At 37.7% G+C, this 22,140-nt stretch overlaps 1 protein-coding gene across 2 annotated transcripts in view; it reads left to right on the top strand.

The window, feature by feature from the left end:
- Positions 1-22,140, top strand: part of PLA2G4A (phospholipase A2 group IVA) — a 171,005-nt gene that overhangs the window by 103,431 nt on the left and 45,434 nt on the right. For both annotated transcript variants that reach the window (XM_045983484.1, XM_045983485.1), the window contains 4 exons: positions 6,786-6,922; positions 14,353-14,575; positions 15,319-15,433; positions 21,944-22,081. In XM_045983484.1, the coding sequence (XP_045839440.1) occupies positions 6,786-6,922; positions 14,353-14,575; positions 15,319-15,433; positions 21,944-22,081 (613 nt within the window). The remainder of the gene's footprint in view (positions 1-6,785; positions 6,923-14,352; positions 14,576-15,318; positions 15,434-21,943; positions 22,082-22,140) is intronic.

The raw sequence follows: 22,140 nt of genomic DNA, 5'->3' as shown, positions 1-22,140 counted from the left end.
AAAGTACTATAAGTAAAGTATTTTAAGTCAGTATCTTACTAAATACTTAATAATAAAGTGAACTTTCATATCATATCACTAGAGTTATATATTAAAAGCACCTTTTCCCACTTGAGTGAAAAGTATTTGTTAAATGAATAATTTCCCAAGAAAAAAACTTTCTCTTTGTATTTTTCATAATTTCGAGTATCGTTTTTAAGACTTGATAGTTTTGGCACTGAGATACTACATACTTTTACTTGCCTCTTTAAAACATGAAATGGGGTGATTTTAGGTTAGATTTAGATTAACATTTAGATCAGTAAATTATAATCCATAATGTGGGTGGGCCCTGTTTAATCACTTGAAGGCCTGAATAGAACAAGAAGATCAGCCTTCCTGAGCAAGACGGCGTTCTCCAACAAACTCCATTTCTCCTCATCTGCACCATTGGCTCTCCTGGGTCTCCAGCTGCTGGCCTTCAGACTAGAACCACATTATTGACTCTCCTGGTTTTGGAGCCTGCTGGCCCATACTGCAGATTTGGACTTGCCATTCATCCTAAATTCGCGAGCCAATTCTAGAAAATAAATCTCTTTCTGGATAGGTTCGTAGCTAGATACATCTTGTTGATCCTGTGTCTCTGGAGAGCCCTGACTAGTACAGGAGCCAAGGAGGCAAAAGTCTTTATATAATTTTCAGACCTTAAAAACCTATGAAAATGTAAAAAAAAAAAAAAATTCTTAAGCACTTGAGAATTTTCTTTTGCAAGGGAGGAAATTAATAACATCCATAAGCCCATGCATCAATTAATTTAATCAAAACCACAGGATTTTTGGTAAATGAAAATTCATTTCCTGTTATCATATGAGAGACGTATGAGAGATATTCATTGATATCATTTATGCACAAATACTAATGCTCTTAGGTCTAAATATAAGCTAAAACCTGTCAACAGCACATTTCTTGGATTCTTTTAGATTTTGAGCCAGCACTAACAGCTGCTTCTTATAACTCCTCAGTTACTTCTTTGAAAGTTATTTCAGAATGACCAAGGTTATTAAAACATCCAAATTTGCCTTCATTTATTACGTAAAATTGGGCTGATATCATCCAAAGTAACAGATGAATCTGAAATATAAATTAGCTAAATATCAAATAGTTTCTTTCAGCAAAGATTACTCTTTCTTTCTCAACAGTGAGTAAAAGGAAAGAGTGAATTACGGTGTCGGTGACACCTTAGTTCATGTCGTGGTTCTATGAACAATTTGCTGCGTCTGTATGTGGACAAGGTATTCATGTGGATTAAATACGTCATCGTCTGAAAAATGGAAATGATCTCCTTTCGAGGGCTGGGAAACCTGGATGAAGTAAATTTAATGACAGTGCCCATGCTTGTGCCAGAGATACATTATTTTCTTGACAAGTCGAATCTCCCTTTTTTAAAAAATTATTAATGAAATATTTTACGTTCTTTCCTTTTTTTTCTCCTTTTTTAAATATTTTATTTATTTGACAGAAATCACAACTAGGCAGAGAGGCAGGCAGAGAGAGAGGAGGAAGCAGGCTCCCCGCGGAGCAGAGAGCTCATGCAGGGCCCCATCCCAGGATCCCGGGACCATGACCCAAGCCAAAGGCAGAGGCGCCAACCCACTGAGCCACCCAGGCACCCCCGAATCTCCCTTTTCTAATGTTAATAAAAAGTATATACTTACATCGTTTTATAACTCATATTCTGTATGAGTTATAGAATCTGGATTGTTACTAGTAGCTAAAGGCCTCAAGGTTGCTAATGCTACCCAGGGCTTCTGCATGTAAGGAAACAGAGTCCAAAGAGGATTTTCTGTGCCCCAGGTCACAAAGTTAGTTATAGGGAAATCTTTCAGAGATCATGGAGCAGGAGCAGAGGGAATTAAAAGCTTTGGAGGCTAACAGATCCAGCTTTGAGTCCACAGGACATTACTTCCTAGCTTTGTGATACAGAAAAATTAACTTCCTTATGTTTCAATTATTTTATCTTTAAAATGTCACTGTGAAAATTAGTTGTGGAAATTAAATGATATACATAAAACAGATTAATTCGTGTGTAGTAAGTGCAGATGAGAATTGTAATCTACATAGTCATTCAAGTATTTGATCATTCCATTTTTATGTACAAGTATCTGATATTTCTTTCACCTGCTAGCAGCTCAGATATCTGACTTGAAAAATCTTAACCTGAAAATTCTAAGAATTTATTGTAAAGCAATAATGAAAACAATGAGTTATATAAGTAACGAATTCCAGTGGCTATTTCCAGAAAATTCCTAACAACATAGATATTTGTAAGTATGTGTTGGGCTAGTGGCTTATGAAGAAGGACATCTGGGGAGCTGTTTTCTCAGGATTAGAGAAAGTCTTACGTTCAGTCTTCCAACTTTTCTTACTAAATTTAACTGAACAACAGTGCAGTTCTGTGTTGCGTGTTGAACAGTGAGATGTGTTACTGAGAATTTTCTTACTCTAAACTATCTGATTTGTATTGGATTTAACATTATTTTCAATAATGCAGCATTACAAGTAACCAAATCAACAGGCTCAAATGCCCCTACATGATTTTTGAGTATAAACAGTCTTCCTCCTTCTATAATATCAGCGCAAATACTTTTTTCCCCATGAAGCGCTTCTTAATCCTATTTTTCCTGACTCCCTAGAGTACAGTTGCAATGTCATATGTCCTTTTTAGCTTATGAGTGTCTTGGCTTGATCTTAGGCTCAGTGCTTGACAACAGGAAATGTTCACTGTTATTATAACGTTGTCCATAAATTCAAGTCTTCCTTCAAGGCCTAATTCAAATGCTTCCTCCTGCTAACTTCCTATCTGGCTTAACAGCTCCTCTGACAGCTATTACTGTAGTGTGCTCTATTCACCTGCTTTATAATCCACTTCTGTTTCCTATCCTAGCTTTCTTTCCCCTCCAGATAGGCTTTTAGGAACTTAGGTATTTTATGTCATTTGCAATTTAAACATGTATGATTGAAAGCATTCTGTACATCTAAACATGCACAGGTTCAAAGCCATTTAACTTGCTCCATTGTACCAAATGCTGGAGTGTGTTTTCATGAATGAGGTCTCCAGTCTGCATCTAATTAGGATGCCTAGGCTCCTTCAGTTCGGGGCCACTCGGTATTAGAGAAGAACCCTGGATTTAGTAAATTAGTCCTAGACCTAACTTCTACAGACTTCCCTTTCTAGATGTAAGAGTTCTGTAGTCCTTTTGGTCTTTCCGGTTCTAAAATAATAATTCCATGGATAGATGTATTTGTCATCTTGGTCAGTGAACACCCAGGGATCAGGATGCAAGTGCTTGGGAAAGAATGTGTTCATGGTGTGTATTCTGCATTTCTGAGACCAAGTGCACTATTTCTTCTTCAGCTGGCCCTGTGCCTGGGGTTCTTCTGGATAATGACAGTATCATCTAATGAGAGCAAAACTAGAAACCCTACCAGTCTGACCACCCTGCTTCCCCTTTTATGCCTAACAGTGGATCAGTCACCAGATGCTTCTTGTAAATGTGCCTTGATTCTGTTTCTCTCCTCCTAAGCTTTGCTCTAGGGATAGAACAAAGGAGGAGTTGTCTCCCATTCATGCCTCAGAAGAAAAGAAAACCATGACTATTGGAGATAAGATAGAACTATTAACAGTGGGGGGGGGCCCCAGAGTGGCTCAGTTGGTTGAGGGTCTGACTCTTGATCTCAGGGTCTTGAGTTCAAGCCCCACATTGGGCATGGAACTCACTTTAAAAAAAAAAAAAAAAAGACCTGGCAAAAGTACTTGAGCTCATCTCTGCATATGCACTCTGTGATTTGTATGTTTATTCTGCAAATGAGACTTGGTCACAAATATTGAAAATAAAAGCTGTTAACAGTACGACAATTTTGATTTTACTCCAGTCTGTACTCCAGTCAGAACATCCCTACTCACTTCAGCTTCTGCTTTTCCACCCCTGCGGATTTCTTTCTTCACTTTGTTTCTTATAAAGCTTTGAGCTGCTTCGTGATCTAGTATCTTTGCTCCATCTTTGCTCAGTCTTCAATCTCTAACTTTCTTTTGTTAATAATTATTATTGGGAAACAGCATCAAATAAAAGGCACTCTTTCTCCCCGGCAATCTGACTTTCCTTTCACATCAGCCTCTGTCCATCCAGTAAATATTTGCATCCATCCACTCCCTATTCCCTTGTCTGTCTCCACCCCGACCTTCCCCCCATCCTCAACAGGCTCAGAATTTTCCTGGAAGATGTCGGATTGTACTCACCACATGCCTGATAATTCTGGAGCAGTGGTTATTCAACCTTTTGGTCTCAGAAATCCATTATACTTAAAAAATATAAAGAACTTCTAAGAGAGGGACACGTGGGTGGCTCAGTGGGTTAAGCCTCTGCCTTCAGCTCAGGTCATGATCTCAGGGTCCTGGGATTGAGCCCTGCATTGGGCTCTCTGCTCAGCAGGGAGCCTGCTTCCCCCTCTCTCTGCCTGCCTATCTGCCTACTTGTGATCTCTCTCTCTGCCAAATAAATAAATAAAATCTTAAAAAAAAGAACTTCTAAGAGGTTTTATTTATATGGGTTATATCTATGAATATCTACCATATGAAAAATGAAAGCTGAGAAAACTTATTAAAACACATACTTATTTTACATAAGTCCTTATCATATTAATATAAATGGCATTTTATGAATATAACCATATTTTCAAGAACATAAAAAGGATGAGAAGGGCAGCATTGCTTTACATTTTTATAAGTATCTCTGTTGTTTGACTTAACAGACAGCAGCTGGATTCTTGTTATCTGCTTTTGAATTCTATCTCTTGCTGTATCACACATCCTATAATTTCTATACAACTCCATCATAGACTCATGAAGTAATGAGAATGAACAAAGACAAATAACATCTTACTGTTTTCATGAAAATAGTTTTGACCTTGTGGACACCCAGACAGCTATGTACACTTTGAGAACTAGGCCCTGGGGTATAGAGAAACCACCAGCTCTCTTGAGCAATAATGGTTCAGGACCACAGAGAAAATGACAATCTCTCCCTCTACAAACAAACACTTGTATTTTAGTCATGTTGCAGACAGCCTTTGCTTCTCTCCTGCAAAAACTCTTGGTTGACTCATGTTGCTTCCATTTCCAGAACAGCCTCCTTGCCTGCCCTCATCCCTCCCTGTTGAATAACTGTGCATCTTTAAAATCAAGCTCAGATTTCTTTTTAATTTATGAAGCTTTTTCCACCACTTCAGTTTCTCTGATTGGAATTGACCACATCTTCTGGACCTCATGTACTCCTAGCCTGTAGCCCTTTATTTTAGGAAGACATAGTACCATGAGCCTGGATGTAAGAGCTTGGGGTTTAATCCCTGACTGCTGTTTACTGATTGTGTGACCCTGAGCGAGTCTTCAAGGTGTTTCTTCCAAGTGCCTTGGTCCCTCACCTATTAAAATAGACACTTCATAGGGATTTTGTGAAGATTAAATGGAACAATTTCTGGGGCTCCTGGGTAGCTCAGTTGGTTAACCATCTACCTTCGGCTCAGGTCAGGATCTCAGGGTTCTGGAATCAAGCCCCATGGTGGACTCCCTGCTCAGCAGGGAGTCTGCTTCTCCCTCTCCCTCTGCCCCTTCCCCCCACTTATGCATGTGCTCTCTCTCTCTCTCTCTCTCAGAGCTCAACAAATGTCATCTATTCCTATTTTTATTATTGTCATAATAATTATTTTTTTGAAGATTTTACTTATTTATTTGAGAGAAAGTGAGAGAGAGGAAGAGAGAGCATGAGCAGGGGGCAGGAAGGAGGGGGAGAAGGAGAAGCAGACTCCACACTGAGCAGGGAGCTGGACCCAGGACTTGATCCTGGGACTCTGGGATTATGACCTGAGCTGAAGGCAGACACTTAACCAACTGAGCTACCCAGGCACCCATATTGTCATAATTATTATTACATTTCTGCCTCGCTTAAACTATATTCCCTGAATCCACTTGTGATGCTTGAAAGATAGAGACCACTCAGTCAGATTTATTTAATAGATTAAAGAATAAATAGATTCTGTAGCTCTTGTCATTTTTAATAGTGTATATTTTTAAGTGAGTCAGCATAAAGGAGCAGTTAAGAATTCTGGACCAGGAGGGCATAGTGCTTACTTAACTCCAGATTACCAGCAAAGAGATTTTGCATGGGTACTATCAGCATTTTAAAACTTCCATCTACAAAATGAGCAAAGACATTTTTACTCACTTTACAGGATTTGTGAAAGGATAAAAAAAAAAAGTACACCCAGAAGCAACCCCAAAACTGCAAAGGGTCAAGCTAATACAGAGTTATGGTTATTGTTACTTCCAAATAGAGTTCGTTGGTATTTTAGTCATATCTGCTTTCTAATAGACATTAATTCTTAATTTTTTTTAAAAAAGATTTTATTTATTTATTTGACAGAGAGATCACAAGTAGGCAGAGAGGCAGGCAGAGAGAGAGGAGGAAGCAGGCTCCCTGCAGAGCAGAGAGCCCGATGCGGGGCTCGATCCCAGGACCCTGAGATCATGACCTGAGCCGAAGGCAGCGGCTTAATCCACTGAGCCACCCAGGCGCCCTAATTCTTAATTTTCTTATATGAAACATTTTCTTTTAAAGAGAATAGCTATTGTCAAGGTATGAGTGAACTACAATTCTTTATTACCAAATGTGAAACACATAATGTGAAAATTGAAACTAAAAGGGAATATGTTTTATGACTTTACAAATGATCTCTGCATTTCATCACTCCAGGTACCTGTGGTCGCCATATTGGGCTCAGGTGGAGGCTTCCGAGCCATGGTCGGATTCTCAGGCGTGATCAAGGCGCTGTATGAAGCGGGAATTTTAGATTGTGCTACCTACATTGCTGGTCTTTCTGGCTCCACGTGGTTAGTATGCATTTTAAATCTTGGTTATATCATGCTAAATGTTTAGGTTTTCTCTACCTCAAACCTTAGAAAAGAAAGGAGGATTTAGAAAACTGAACCTTAATTTCAGATTATTGAAGTGTTCCAGTTTGATGCTTAAAAATAGTTCTTAGAAATGTATTTTTAGGCAAATTCATACCTAATGATGACCCTTATCATAAATTTACTCCTTTTAAGCCTTTTTGTAACTTAAAATGTAGTTAAACATAAAATTAAAAAAATAGATCAGTCGAAATTCTATATAAATATCACAGATGTGAAATACCATACTCCACCCATAATTAATTTAATCTTCCTATAATTTGCTGATTTGTAATCTTTCAGCAATTGTGTCTAAGTCTACATGATTCACTAGGCATTCATTTTCTTCTCTAGGGCAGATAGAAAGAGATGCAAGATACCTTAGTATATAGAAGAGGAAAAACAACTTTTGAATGTAGAAAGGGAATGTCTCATTGATTTGCCTCTGATTATCAAATTAATCCTTTATATGCACTTAAGCTCAGCTAAATTTGGAGAGAGATGTAAAACATCTGTACATAAAACATTTGTACACCATAGCTTTGTCTTTTCATAAACATTTATGAAACATGTTCAAAGAATCTACCTTGTACTTTTTAGTTTGCCTGACCCACAGAAGCACATTGAAAATCAAATATTAGGAAAAAAAGAAAATAAAATATTAGCTCTTCCTCGAATGTCTCAACTGTGAGTGTCACCTTATTACAAAATGCCTGACTTTGGCTTACAAGTCTTTTGAATCATTCAGTCATAGTAAAGTTCATCTGTCATAATGCTATATTATATATGTCAAGCATTTGAAGATTTCTATACCTTCTCATCCTATGAGATGGATCTGAGTTTTTTCATTTTCAGCTAAAGAAAATTTGACTCAGAAGCCAAGGGATTTGTCCAAGATCACTAGCAGAACCAGCACGTGAAGTCAGGCTTTTGATCCCCTAGTCTAGGATTCTTGGAACTAAACCGTAACCTTTTCTTGGACAGCTATACGTTCTACATAGAAATTCACATATAAAGAATGTATAGTTCTTAAATATTTAAGAAACTGATTCTTTAACTAAGCAACAAAAACTTAGAATGATGGTTACCACCTTCTTTCTATGTACCCTCAAAATGATTTATATCTTTTGAAAGAAGGGTGTAGCCCATTACTATTCTTTCCCTTGAAGGAAAGAGCAGGCACCTGCCTGTTTAATGAGTAATATGACAGAAAAACTTGGACCCTTCGATTAATTTGCCTACTCGAGCATTTTGTTATTACTCTTCGAGTGGTTTTCCTTCTCTGAATTTACTATTTGTTAGATTCCTGTGGTCCATCACTGACTAATACGTTGCAAGAAGCTTACTTTCTTAAACTCACCTAATAAAGACAGAGCAGGTATGATTTGGGGTGCTGACCTGAGGGTATAATAGTGTGTGTTTATTAGGCTGCAGTCATTGCTTTAGTTATGGATTTGGGGCGGCATCTTAGATTCTCCTGTCAAGGTTCTAAAAACAAGTCCTGCAAAGTGTAATTAAGAGAATTTTAGATGTTACAGGCTAATCATTTAAATATCACAGGCTACACATTTATACATACATAAACTTCTGCTCTATCCTTCATTGCCTAATTTCTCCAAGATTAGCCTTCCCTTATTTATTCCATTTCCTTCAAGGCCACTCATTCCTAAAAGCCTTAACAATAGATTTTCACCCAGCAACCACCTAATTTCCAAATATAATGGTGTCTTTTGAAGTTCTTTTCCTCCTTGACTCTTTGGTGGAGTCCAGGAGGGTAAATTTCGGGGTTGAGACATTTCACACAGTAACTGTCCCTCTTTCAGTTCCCTTCTCTTCTGCCTTTTGGGTTTTATTTCATCCCCTCTGACTGCTCTGTCCTCCATAATGTCTTTACAATTTTCACTGCTTTACTCCTTAAGGTGAGCTTTCCTCCAAGACCTCTCTTTTGTTCTGTTGTATCTACACGCCACTCCCTTGGCAACCTCACCAACTTCTACCACCTCAGTTATTACCATGGATTTAGTTCATGGAACTCTAGAACATCCCGAAAGCTAATGGACCAAAAAAGGAAAGACAATACAAAGTAGCTGTTGGAGAAGAGAATCAAGTAAAGGATGATCCTGAGGTCAGGGGTGGAGAGTACTTCAAGAAGTAGTGGGACTTTTAATAGAATGAAACATCTGTGAACAGCTTAGCTTAGAACTGGGTTTGGAAATCCTTACTGGTTTTAACAAGAATCACTGAAGTGAATAAAGAGCACTTTTGATCATGAAATTGCAAATAAGAAGTGAAGAGAAGATGAAAGAAAGAGCGGCGGGGGTGGGGGGCGGTGGGTAAACCTACTAGGAAGTGTCTATTCTTTCAGGAAAGGGAATATAGGACTCAGGAAAGTATCTTGGTTTGGTTTTGTTTCCAGAATTTAGAAATTTCTGTAGAAGTCTGAGGTAAAGGAAATAGTGTTGATGGATAGATGAAAGATAAAGAAATAGATGCTTCATAGATAGAAAACGATTCGGACCAAGACAGGGCAGGACAAGTTTGAAAAGCACAGGTGAAAGCTGTTCATCGTGGAGAGGAGAGATCCTTCCTGAGACAGAAGAGAAGGTGGTCGGATGATTCATATTAATTTTCTCTTGAAAAGTATAGGTGAGAAGGTAAAAAAAGTTCAAAGGAAGGAATTCAGAAAGACTTGGGTAAACAAATTACACTCTTGTGTTGTGTAAGTTTTTATGTTCTGTTGACACATGACCATTACTTGGCACAAATGAGGTAATACGGAAATATTTGGAGAAGCCCTGGACCTCCCAAAAAGTTTTCTGTGATCACAAAAGAGAATTTTATGTAGGACAAAGCCTTCCCTTGTAACTGTTACTAACTTTAGGGCAATTATTTCTGAAATTATTTTTGTATGATACTTATTATTCATTGCTTGTATTAGCCAACCGGTTAGCACAACTCTCTTCCCCAGTACAGCTTCATTTGTAGAATCCTGAGGGGTTAAAGGGTCTTGACTACCATGTTTGTAGGGCATTACTGTCTCAAGAGAATTGAGAGCAGCTCTACATCTGTAACCATGGGGCTCAATTCATTAAACTGACTGAAATGGAATTCAAGAATGAGAACTTTCAGTTGGACAGTCTGAAGAATTCCTGCCTCACTGAAAAATGAAACAATTTTAGGAGACGTTGCCTCATAAGAGGTGATAGACTAAAAGATCAAGATGGAAGTTAGAGAAAATACGTTGCTTGGCGCGGGGGGTGGGGGGGGGTGGAACTGTGCTTGTCTTGTTCTTTAGTGGGTCTCTCCAACTTAACACATATTTAATGACTGAAGATTTGCAAAAGTAACCATTTTGAGGGGGAAATGAATCTAGAGGTTTCTTTAGAGTTTTAGTCTGTTTACAAATGTCAAGTCTCAAAAAATGCTTTTGAGACTTGTCTTTTAACACTTATTAGGCATAGAAGTTCTATATGTTTACCCCTGAGGATGCTGATTTGGCAAGTCCTTAGAGGCCTCGTACTGGTCTTTTAAAACATTGGCTGTGTGATGTGGAAGAAAGGATTGTACTGAGAATTCCTTGTGGGATTTTTTTTTTTTTTAAGATTTTATTTGTTTATTTGAGAGAGAGAGAGCGTACGCGCACGTGAGTGAGCACATGTTTGGGCAGGTGTGGGGAGGGGAAGGGGAGATGGAGAGGGACAAGCAGACTGCACTGAGCATGGAGCCCACAGGGCTCAGTCTCACAACCCTGAGATCATGAGCTGAGGCAAACTCACGGGTGGGACAGTTGCTCAACTGCCTGAGCCACCCAGGAACCCTTCCTTGTGCACTTTTGACATGATTTAGCTATTAACATTTCACACTTAGCCTAGAATGCATTCATATGGAGAGGATGATGTGTCCCATCATATAAATGTGTCGAAAAATTAGAGGCAGATATTTTCAGATTTATAGAGAAATAAATTGAGGATCGTTTCGTTCATTGCTTACCTATTTATAGAGGCCCTGCTGTGTCTAAGACACTTAGTTGTAAAAAATTGATTGGTATAATTAGGAGTCATGTATTATTAAAGACATGAAAATTAAGGCTGAACTATGGACTTCAGAATTGGAGGATTGGAGTGCTCTATGTGCTTTAGATGCTAGCATGTCCACAGAAGTTACTAATAGCTGAATCTTGCCTTGGTGTCACCAAGGAAACAGAGAAAGCGATTTAAAGAAAATTGGCCATTGCCTCTATCACTCCATCTTTAGCTTCACCAAAGCAAAAACTCAGGTCTTAGATGTCACCACAATGACACCATGAAAGGTCTGTCCAACTCACGCTCGCGAATTCTAAGGAACATGGATGGTGTCATAAATGCTGAACAAGTGGAGAACATTAACCTGGTGCCAGTGGTTGAAGTATTCTAGGTCTCTGACTGGGGCTTGTATCCTGAAGCCAATTGCTTCATGATAGGAAAAGAATGAGAGAGGGAAAAGGGGAGAGAGAGACTCCCCCAAGTGAATGACTTTACCTCAAACTTTAGAGGGCAGAAATGGACTACAACCATTCTACGTGGAACAAAAAGAGAGGCTTGGGCTCGTATCCATATACATTTTGACCACTTAAAAAAAATCAGCCTCTGAAGCTGTGATACAAGTCCTAGCTTTTGAGCAGTCCCCCAACTCCGGGGGAAGAATTGCTTGATCTAAAGCCAATGGCTAACATTGGGAAGAAAGGAAGAGAAGACAAGGGCCTTCAGGTCTTGCTGGAGGCAATTCATGGGGGCAGAGGTACTTACTAGAATCATAACTTGGTTCATTTAAAGACCAGCTAAATATAGAGGAGAGGGGACATCTTAAATAAGGTCATGAGATTTGAGTAATTAAATTATTCTGCTGAACATTTGGACATGACAACCTCCAATAGCAGAATGATCCTATTATTTCCTTTTCACTTACCTTTTTTAAAAAAAAATCATTCTGCAGCTAAATTGATTTTGACTGCCATTAAGTGTTTGGTTCTTCTCCCTATGTTTGCCCAGCTTCATTAAGGAAAGGATTTAATATGTGTTATTATAAAGTAGAACTGGACTGCATTCAGTAAAGATAGAAGTGAAAAAATGTAAGTAAATATGTAACTAGAAATTCATTAAAAATTCATGCTATAACCTATAGCTCTGAGAAGCCTGAAACACAGGGTTGGGTTTAACCTTTCTAAAATCCAAGGCAAAATCCAAACTATGTGCAGTGATATAATATAATTTTTAATAAGTTAGAGGAAAGCCAGTGGCCCATGGAGGTAGAAATTATTCTTGTTAATGAGAACAGTAAATAACTTCTTCTTAGTGTTAGAGAATGAAGTATATCATGAATAGATCCAGAACCAACTACTCAGAGGCTCAAAAAGATGTTTTATTTTCCTATTTTTTACGTTCTTAAGTGTAAACCAATAGATACCATCAATGTGTGCAATTATTGAAAAGAATTATAAGGTCCAGAAAGTCAGGTCTTCGTTGATCTGAATGAATCATGTGATAAACCTTGGAATAACTACAGGAATGGATAGACCCTGTATCTCTCAAACAGTCTAAGCTGTATTTTTTAGTATTTGGTGATTATACCAGGCTTGAGTTCAGAGTAAATCTTTTTGATTTATCTTTCTCACAAGTTTTGGGGAAATATTAGGATAAAGATCTTTTAAGAATTTTTATTTAAAAAACATGTTTTTCAGAGCATGGTTCCATGTTAGATCTCTCATCAGTCTCCATTTGTTGACTTAAAATTTTTCTCAATTTGTCTCCAAAGAACTCTGAATCCAATAAAAAATTCTAATTTAATGTGAAGTGGAAGTAGTTTGGTTTCTAAGAACTGAAATCTTATTTAAGAGATTAAGAAAAAACAATAGGGGTGCCTGGGTGGCTCAGTGGGTTAAAGCCTCTGCCTTCGGCTCAGGTCATGATCCCAGGGTCCTGGGATCGAGCCCTACATCTGGCTCTCTGCTCTGTGGGGAGCCTGCTTCCTCCTCTCTCTCTGCCTCCCTCTCTGCCTACTGTGATCTCTGTCTGTCCAATAAATAAATAAAATCTTAAAAAAAAAAGAAAAAACAATAAAACCTATTGGGGGAGAGGATACATTTTAAATTCTAGTTCTTTTATTAACTGGGGAATTGTGAACATTGATTTAAATACATCAATCCTCTCTTAGAAGAATTGGAAGCTGTTGCGGGTCTTCAAGGCAACAGCTTATGTCCAGTTAGCCAGAACGGGCCTAGGGCATGGCAGGGGCCCATTAAGGGTTAGTTTTTTCCTCTCTCTAAAGGAAAGATAAATCATTATAATAGGTATTTTGATTTGAATGTCAAGTAAACAGGAGATTATGTGCTATTTTATATACTCTTTGGTTAGATGATGTGGTAGTTATTTCTTTCTTTCATTATTTTGTATTCTTTGTTCAGTAGTTCAAAAAACCATGCTTTCCACATGCCAGGCATTTGCTAGTCATCGAGACTAGAGAAGTTGAATAATTTTCCCTGGGGAAGGTCATAATTTAGTAAGGGAGACAGATACACAAAGTCATACTTCATATTCAGTATGGAGAACTATAATACTAGAGATATTGGTGCACGGGAAGGAGGATGGTCACTGAGTGTTTATTGTCTAAATATCAAACACCAGGGTAGGTCTGATGCTTTCTAGTTTCATTAGAAGTGGTCAAATGGCTGGTGGCCAAGAATCTTCACAAGAAAGCATTTACCTCAAAGACTTCTTTCTCTCCAGGATTTCACCATCAGATTTGGATGCGCAGAAATTCTGAGACCTATAATTCTCAAGACTTAGGATTCTGCCCAGTTTGCAGTGGATGAAACAAACAAACAAATAAACCCCACATCTGTCAGGAAAATTAGGCATTCGAAATAGGTTAGTTAGACACCAGCACATTTCCTACCTGTAGATAATCATTATGGAAAGTCAAACTATCAGATTACGTGACTACTATTACATCCAGACAAGTCAGCTTGTTTACATGACTCAAACGTGTTGTTTTCATTGGTCTCTGATAGTCTAATAGGGTTTACCCATTTCTAGAAGCTAAACAGTGCACAGTGTAAGCCTGGCAGGGCGTCCTCCTCTCTGGATTGGGCATGGGAAATCCACTGTTTCCCCTGAGACCTCTCTTTTACTTGGCTTCCATTGTAGACCAGCTCCTTTCTGACTGATACATTCTTTCCTTAAATGGATTGATATTTTCAGTCAGATAATTAAGTTAATCAACTATTTCTAATCAACTATTTTTTTAAAATTTTTATGACAAAGAGTACCTGCCTTCTTTGGAGACTACCATGCAATGCCCTTTCTCTTCGTTAATCATCTTTTGTTTCTTTACAGGTACATGTCAACCCTATATTCTCACCCTGATTTTCCACAGAAAGGGCCAGAGGAGATTAATGAAGAGCTAATGAAAAACGTTAGCCACAACCCCCTTTTACTTCTCACACCACAGAAAGTTAAAAGATATGTTGAGTCTCTATGGAAGAAGAAAAGCTCTGGACAGCCTGTCACATTTACCGATATCTTTGGGATGTTAATAGGAGAAACACTAATTCACAATGTAAGCTATGACTCAATCTATGGCCCTTTTAATACAAGTATACCTTGTATGTCATACTGTTTTAATAAAACAAAATGATGTATTTTGTAAACGTCACTTGACTCAACTGACCCAATCAACAATGTGTCCTGAGCACATACCCCCGCGCCAGACATAACACTTGTACATTTCCAGCTAGTGCTTACTCATTCTGTGTAAGGCTTTTGATGTATAGTGAATTACTTTTGTATTCTTTTACTTTGGAAAAAAAAAAATACATATTTTAACCCTTAACTGGCCACTCAATGGCAGTCTTTAAGATGAATACAAGCAGTATTGTAATGGTAGAGGCAAATGGAGTTTGCCTATAAGAGGGTCAGAAAAGGGAGTGACTCACATGGAAAAAGTCCATTTGGCACATGACTACAGTGTGACTTTCCATGGGAAAATAAAGCGGGAGAGATAGAGTCAGTTCCAGGGAATCTGGGGTCCAAATTATTTTTTCATGGTTTCGTAGCTGCCAAGTTCTTCAGCTCAAACATAGATGTAGCTTTTAAATTTGTGGTTGTTTTTAGAATGAAGATAATTACCTCCCTAGAGCTTACTTTTGTTGTTTATTAGAGCCCAGAGATTTCTAGAAAACATAAGACTTATTTTTATTATAAGCATTTTAAGTGTCTCGATTGGAAGTCCTACTTTAAATAGCTTTCTATCTGTGTTTGTTTCTGTATTTAAAATCATGTCTTTATTTCTTCTGTGGACAGAGAATGAACACTACCTTGAGTAGCTTGAAGGAAAAAGTCAATGCTGGTCAATGCCCTTTACCTCTCTTCACCTGTCTCCATGTCAAACCTGATGTTTCAGAGCTAATGTTTGCAGGTACGTAATTTCCTCTTTCAAAACATTTCCTCGAACCTTTGAACTGTGGTTTCTTATGATTTTCATTAGAGGAAGGTTATAAGAAATTTTAGTTGTCCGTTTTCATATATTTTCTGTAACATGAAAACATTGGAAGATATAAGAAAATATTAAGCTAGATGATTTTCTGGTTGTGGAGAGTATTCCATGAAGTTAGTAACTGATATTTCTTCAATTTAATTAGTGAAATAGAAACTATAAAAAGTCATGACTGCAATCTCAATTTTCCTCATTTCTCAGGGACTTTTAACAAAGTAGTGTGCCTAGTGCTTCTAGGCAATGCATATTATTTTGCTTACTGCTGCTGTTTTCATTAAATAGGATAATATGATGTATGTTTATCATTCACAACCCTGTTGTAATTTTTATAATACAGTACTTAGAAAGTAATAAATTAAAAAGTATAATACAGTACTTAAAAAGTACTAGCCTGTACTTGGGGCAGCTGGTGAACAAAATGCCTCATTTTGTTAAATCTCTAAATATTTGTTTCTTCTGTGGCTTTGCTTCTTGTTGGGTGTTCTCAAAGCCTGTGATCTCATGCTTCTGGGGACCTTTGGCAGTCCTAATCTGCAGTGTGGAAGCACTTCTCATTATAGCTGGTAGGGTTCATCGTACTTTTAGGAAAAGGAGCTCAGTGAAATCAGTCACACCATAAGCTTAAAAAAAAGAAAAATTGTGCATGGCATGTAATTAACAGATTTACAGCCAGAATCCTTTTCCAATTTTACAAAGCCTTACTTTTTTCAACTGACCACTCTTAGGCAAGAAGAATTTTGCAAATTATTATTATTTTTTAAAGATTTTATTTATTTATTTGGCAGAGAGACAGCGAGAGTGGGAACACAAGCCAGGGGAGCGGGAGAACCAGGCTTCCTGCTGAGCAAGGAACTGATGTGGAGCTCGATCCCAGGACTCTGGAGTCATGACTTGACCTGAAGGCACTTAGCAACTGAGCCACCCAAGCTCCCCTTGAAAATTATTTATAAAACGCAGTGCAGCTGGAATGCATCCATTCAGCTGTTTACCAGTTATATTGACTAAAAACCATCATGCTGATGGCTCAGAAATCACTTAACATATTGATTATCTTATTTAACTTTTGCTACAGCTCAGGAAGTGAGGTATTTTTGCTCTGTTCCATGGATAAAAAAGACCTCAGAAAGATTAAATGATTTGCACATTGCCACACAGAAAGTAAATAGCAGAGCTGAGATTTATTCTCAAAAATCCTTTGTTTTATGAAAATACTGGCTTCTCTGGTTACTGACTGTGTAGAATGTAATAAGCCAGGTGCTAAGCATGAACTCCCCTCCCCCACCACAGTGTATTGCCCCCATTCTATCAGGCCTTATAATCTGGAAGATTTACAATAATTATTAAAGAAGTGAAGGCCCAAGAAAGAAGTTACTCTGCATTGTTCCTTGACCAAGATAGATAATATCTTTTAGTTGGCTTCTACACCTGTTAAATAAGGATGAGCCTGTCAATATGTTTCTATTAAAAAAATGATATAAAGTATGCATAGTACATAAACAGTGGAAGGCCCAACTTAAGTTTAAGTAAATCTTAAAAATTTAGTGCTCTGTGAAAGCTGTACAAGAATCAGAGATCTGGATCTTAGCTATAAACAGATTTTATATATGTAAGATAAATTTAATTATTGCATGGGGGTCGAGCATACATTAGGAGTCTGGGGTAACTGTGGCATGCCCAGCAATAATAAGGAGCAGGATCTTGATTGTAATGAAGTTCATAAGGAGAATTGAAATTCATTCATATAAGAAAAGTTTAAGCGCCATGATGAAGTTGGTTTGGTTTTGTTTTTGCTTTCTTTTTGCTATTGTTTTGTGAGGTCTTAGAATGTTTGCAAATAGGTTGATAAATCCTACTAGAATGCTAGTCAAGTCTGTGCATAGCCAAATAAGCCATTTTACCCCAAAAGCATTATGATGTAGCCAAATAAGCACTAGACTAATTTGGAAGCCCTGTCTTAATTTTAAGCTGAAATACCTTAAGTGGGTCATTTAATCTTTCTGATTCTTATTTTCCTCATTATTAAAAAAAAGAATATTAATAAATATCAGGTTTATCTTCCAGAGCTATTAAAACAATCACCTGAGGTAGGCAGAAGATGGAACATCATGAAGAGACATAAAATATAGTGTCATTACTAGTGTTATGATTGTTATGTCATTTTCATAGTCACCATTTTTTAATTCTGAACTTTGAGGCAGTGGCCATTCTCACTGGAAAATCTAACCACGATCATTAAAGAACAAAGGACTGTTTTGGATTCAACTAGAGTGGGAGAGGTTGTTTTACGTACCTTTTGAGCTTAAAGTATCTGATTTGGGCCATCTGCCTCACTGTGATATTATTACAGAGATGAGAGATACACGACTAACCTTCATTGCTAAACTTTTACAGTAAGGGGGTGCCTGGATGGCTCAGTCGTTACATGTCTGCCTTCGGCTCAGGTCATGATCCCAGGGTCCTAGGATTGAGCCCTGCTTCTCCCTCTCTCACTCCCCCTGCTTGTGCTCCCTCTCTCCTTGCCTCTCCCTCTGTCAAACAAATAAAATCTTTAAACTTTTACGATAAGAAGGTTCAAAGCTTTTTCTTCCAACAGAGTTGGACAAAGCCATCAAGCATGAGTTATGTAGATCTTGTACTCAGATAAGAGATTCAAAGGTGTTATGTTATGAAGCTTCAAGTAGCTTGGGTTATTGGGGGGTGGGGGAAGAGAGATGTCTATATTACTTTAAAGTTTGCTTAGATTAAAAATGGATATTTGGGGGAAAAAAGTTGAAATATTATCTGGATAATATTTTTAAAAGTCAAAGAACCTGATTATCTTAGCTTACAGAAGTTTTTATCAATTTTATTTCCACAATATCAGAGAATGTTTTTCTTCCCTGTAGAATAGTTTTAAACATTTTCCTCTTTTGAAGATCTTAAACAAATAAACATTAGTTGTTTAAACTGTGAAATATCTTTTGACTCCACTTCACTACAGTGCTTTCATTTTTACATTTCCGTTGGTCAGTAAATTGCATTTATTGAGCACAATTTATAAGCTCAACATCATGTTCAATTCTTTGACAGATACTATAAGAGTAAAGACATAGTATTTATTATGCCTCGGGAAAGTTACAGTCGCATTAACAAGACAAAAATAGAACGTGGAAAATGAATGGGCCATACACATAGAACACTATGATCTCTTAAAGTGCGTAGAACTGAGCAAAGAGTAAGATATCGTAGAGATTTAGTACGGTCATAAGAAAGACTTCATGTGGGCGAAGGAACTCCGTTTTCAGTTGAACATGGAAAGGTCTATCAAGGGAGATGAATTGTCCTCTTTGTGCGAAACAGCATGAGAAAATGCTCAGAAGGGGAGCGAAAGTAGGTTTTGGAGAGCAGTAAAAAGAAACTAGCCTTAGTATGAGTTGGTGAAGGTGGGTGTTACATTTGGGAAAACTACTAAAACTACTAGTGCCAAGTTACAGAAAGACTTGAATTCCAGACAGAAATCTTTTTGTCCAGTTATGATAATGGGAAATATTTGGTGTTTGGGGTCAGGGCAATTAAATTGTTTAGGGTGTTTGGGGAAAAAAAGTATTCTGGTGATTCATGTGGGTAGATTAGCAAGGAAAGAAACAGGAAGCAGCGCTGCCACTGTGCTCTTGTAATCATGTCCTGGAACCAGGGAGATCCCGATAAGAAGAGATGAAGATGGATGTGAAAAGCCCAGAGGTGGGGCGCCTGGGTGGCTCAGTGGATTAAGCCGCTGCCTTCGGCTCAGGTCATGACCTCAGGGTCCTGGGATCGAGCCCCACATCGGGCTCTCTGCTCCACAGGGAGCCTGCTTCCTCCTCTCTCTCTCTGCCTGCCTCTCTGCCTACTTGTGCTCTCTCTCTCTGTCAAATAAATAAATAAAATCTTAAAAAAAAAAAAAAAAAAGAAAAGAAAAGCCCAGAGGTTACCCGTGAGAGGTGGTAATGAATGGGTTTGATTGTTAGTGAGTAAAAGAGGGGTTTCAGTTTAAAAAACTTCCTTTGTGGGGCTATGATAGTATGGTTTACGGAAGCAGGTAAGCTAGACTGGGAGGAAGGGTGATGAGTTCCTTTCCAGGTAAGCGCAGTGGGATGTGATGACGGTGTGTCTAAGTGTAAATGCTCAGCAGGAAGTTGGAAATGAGTACATGGAGGTACGAGAGAGAGGTTCAAGTTTGAAATATGTGAGTCAACAGCAAAAAGAATAATAGTTACGTACTACTCTAGTGAGTCCTTCAGTTAGGACTTACCTTACCTTGAGAGCAAGCTTACCTTGAGAATGTCTGTAATTACTGTCTGCGCATACACAGCATTAATAAAGAAGACATTACTCGAGAAATCATTATGTTTCAATACCCAAGATAAGGGGATGAAATTTGGAGATGGGAAATACTTGTAGTGAGAACAGAATTTTCCTAGCAACCTCTGAGTCATTGCTAGTCATGTCTCACCAACTCCATGTAAATCTTTATAAAGCACACCACTTTCTGGTGAAAGGTATATGTGCCATTTGGCTTTGATTTCAAATTAATTATAATGTGTTCTCATCTCAAGTGTGATTTCATAACTTCCTTGAAGAAAGATAGAATGTTATAATCTGCCACTGAGTAAAAAATAAATACACATCCACAATCCCTTTTATAAAACTTTGGGGATAGATGTTATGGGGTTCAGAATATTTTAGATTTTAAATTTTAAAAAAAATACATCATTTATTACATAATACCGCCCTGAGATCTCATAATGAAATAGAGTGACTTCTCTAATAGGATGTGTCAGTATTCATATTTAGTGAGATAAATAAAAATTCAGCCTTATATCAGTTCAAGACTTTTTCTCTGCTGAATGAATTCAGGTCAGATTTTACCACCAAATGAATAGCACAAAAATTTGTGGATTTTTGAGTTACTTGGATTTTGGATTGTTTGGATAGGCATGTAATGATTTTAGAAGGAGGGAATAAAGGAGAGCAGAGGGTTTGGGTTAGGCAAGGGGAGATGGTTGTGGAACTTTACAGAGGGTGGCCAATGAAATTGGACCTTGAACTAAAGGTTGAGAAGGAGCAAGTCTTGTAATTGCATAAGGTAATAGGAAGCATAAAGGCACTGAGGTGTCATTGAGCTTTCTCTTTGAGGAAAATTAAGAAGATTTGTGTGGCTCGAGTGGAAAGAGCAAGACCAGCATAATGGGAGACTGGTTAGGACATGAGGTCAGGGAGCAATGGCAAGACTGTCCCAAAGACTTGTTGACTACATTTTTATGTTCAGTATAATGGGAAGCCATTGGAAAGTTTTCAGCTGGCATTAGTGTGCTGTGATTTCTATTTTTAAAAATTCATTCTTGCCACAAGTATCAAAAAGATAGCAGGAGAATAGAGAAGAGCTGTTCTAGAAGACTATTGTGGAGATCCAGGGAGGGAGTATGGCAGCTTCTACCAGTAGGGTACAAATGGATGGTGGTCCATGGTGGACAAATGGATAAGCAGCATGTTTGTAACCATGTCTGGTAAGAGAGCCTATGGAACTTGAGGTTTTATATATAAGATATAAAGGGAAAAGAGCTGTCAAGGATAAAGTATGAATAGAGGGATAAATAATCTGAAAAGTAGTATTATTTAACAGGAAGGGGGTGCTGAGAGTAGCAAGCATGGGAAGTAGGAATCAGAAACAAGGAATTCATTTTCGATGCACAATTAAACACAGTAATAGTCAAGGATATACATGAAATCTAATAGTGGCTACCATTTATAGAGTGATTAAAATGTGCTATGCCCTTATCTAAGTTCTTTACATTTCTATACCCATCAGATTTTCACAACAATTTACAGTCCTCTGATATTATTCAGCATTCTATAGGGAACTAAAACACAAAGAACACAAATGACCCACCAAAGTTTGCATAACTGGTAAGCTGCAAAATGGATTTGAACCCAGGGCTCCATAGCCTTTATTAGAAAGTATGCTTTCTTGACCCTATTAATGTGTTTCTTAAGACATTCAGCATAAAAACTTTGTGTTATAATCTTGAGTCAAAAGAATGATTAATAAGCAAAATTAAAGAAAGAAGAAGAAAAGGCAAATGTTAGAAAATACTTTCTTCCGTTTCATAGTCTGCTTGCATTATCAGAGTTTAGTTTCTTCTATCTACTTTGTAGATTTTACATCTGAGTTAACAGTTTTCTGTTTGACATTCTTTACAGTTAAGATGGACTTCATAAAGTGGGCTCCAAAAAGATGTCTGAGCTTTTAAATGCAAAAGATACTCAGTTTGAGCATTGTACATAATAGGCATTTGGTTAATTTTTAAAATGTTTTAAATAATTGAAAATAATCAAGGCATTGTTAGAAGCGATCTTCAACTGTGCACATTTCTGTAGTATTTTCCTGATTATCCTTTTTTTAAATGCTTTCAGATTGGGTTGAATTTAGCCCGTATGAGATTGGTATGGCTAAATATGGTACTTTTATGGCTCCTGATTTATTCGGAAGCAAATTTTTTATGGGAACAGTTGTGAAGAAATATGAAGAAAACCCCTTGCATTTCCTAATGGGTAAGTGATCAAAATACTGTTTGTTTGCTTGGCTGTTTTAAATCTTGGTGAATTTTAAG

This window comes from Meles meles, chromosome 17 (genome assembly GCF_922984935.1).
Source record: "Meles meles chromosome 17, mMelMel3.1 paternal haplotype, whole genome shotgun sequence".
Taxonomy (NCBI): domain Eukaryota; kingdom Metazoa; phylum Chordata; class Mammalia; order Carnivora; family Mustelidae; genus Meles; species Meles meles.
Note: the sequence above shows the minus strand (reverse complement) of the source record. Positions and strands in the feature narration are given on the sequence as shown.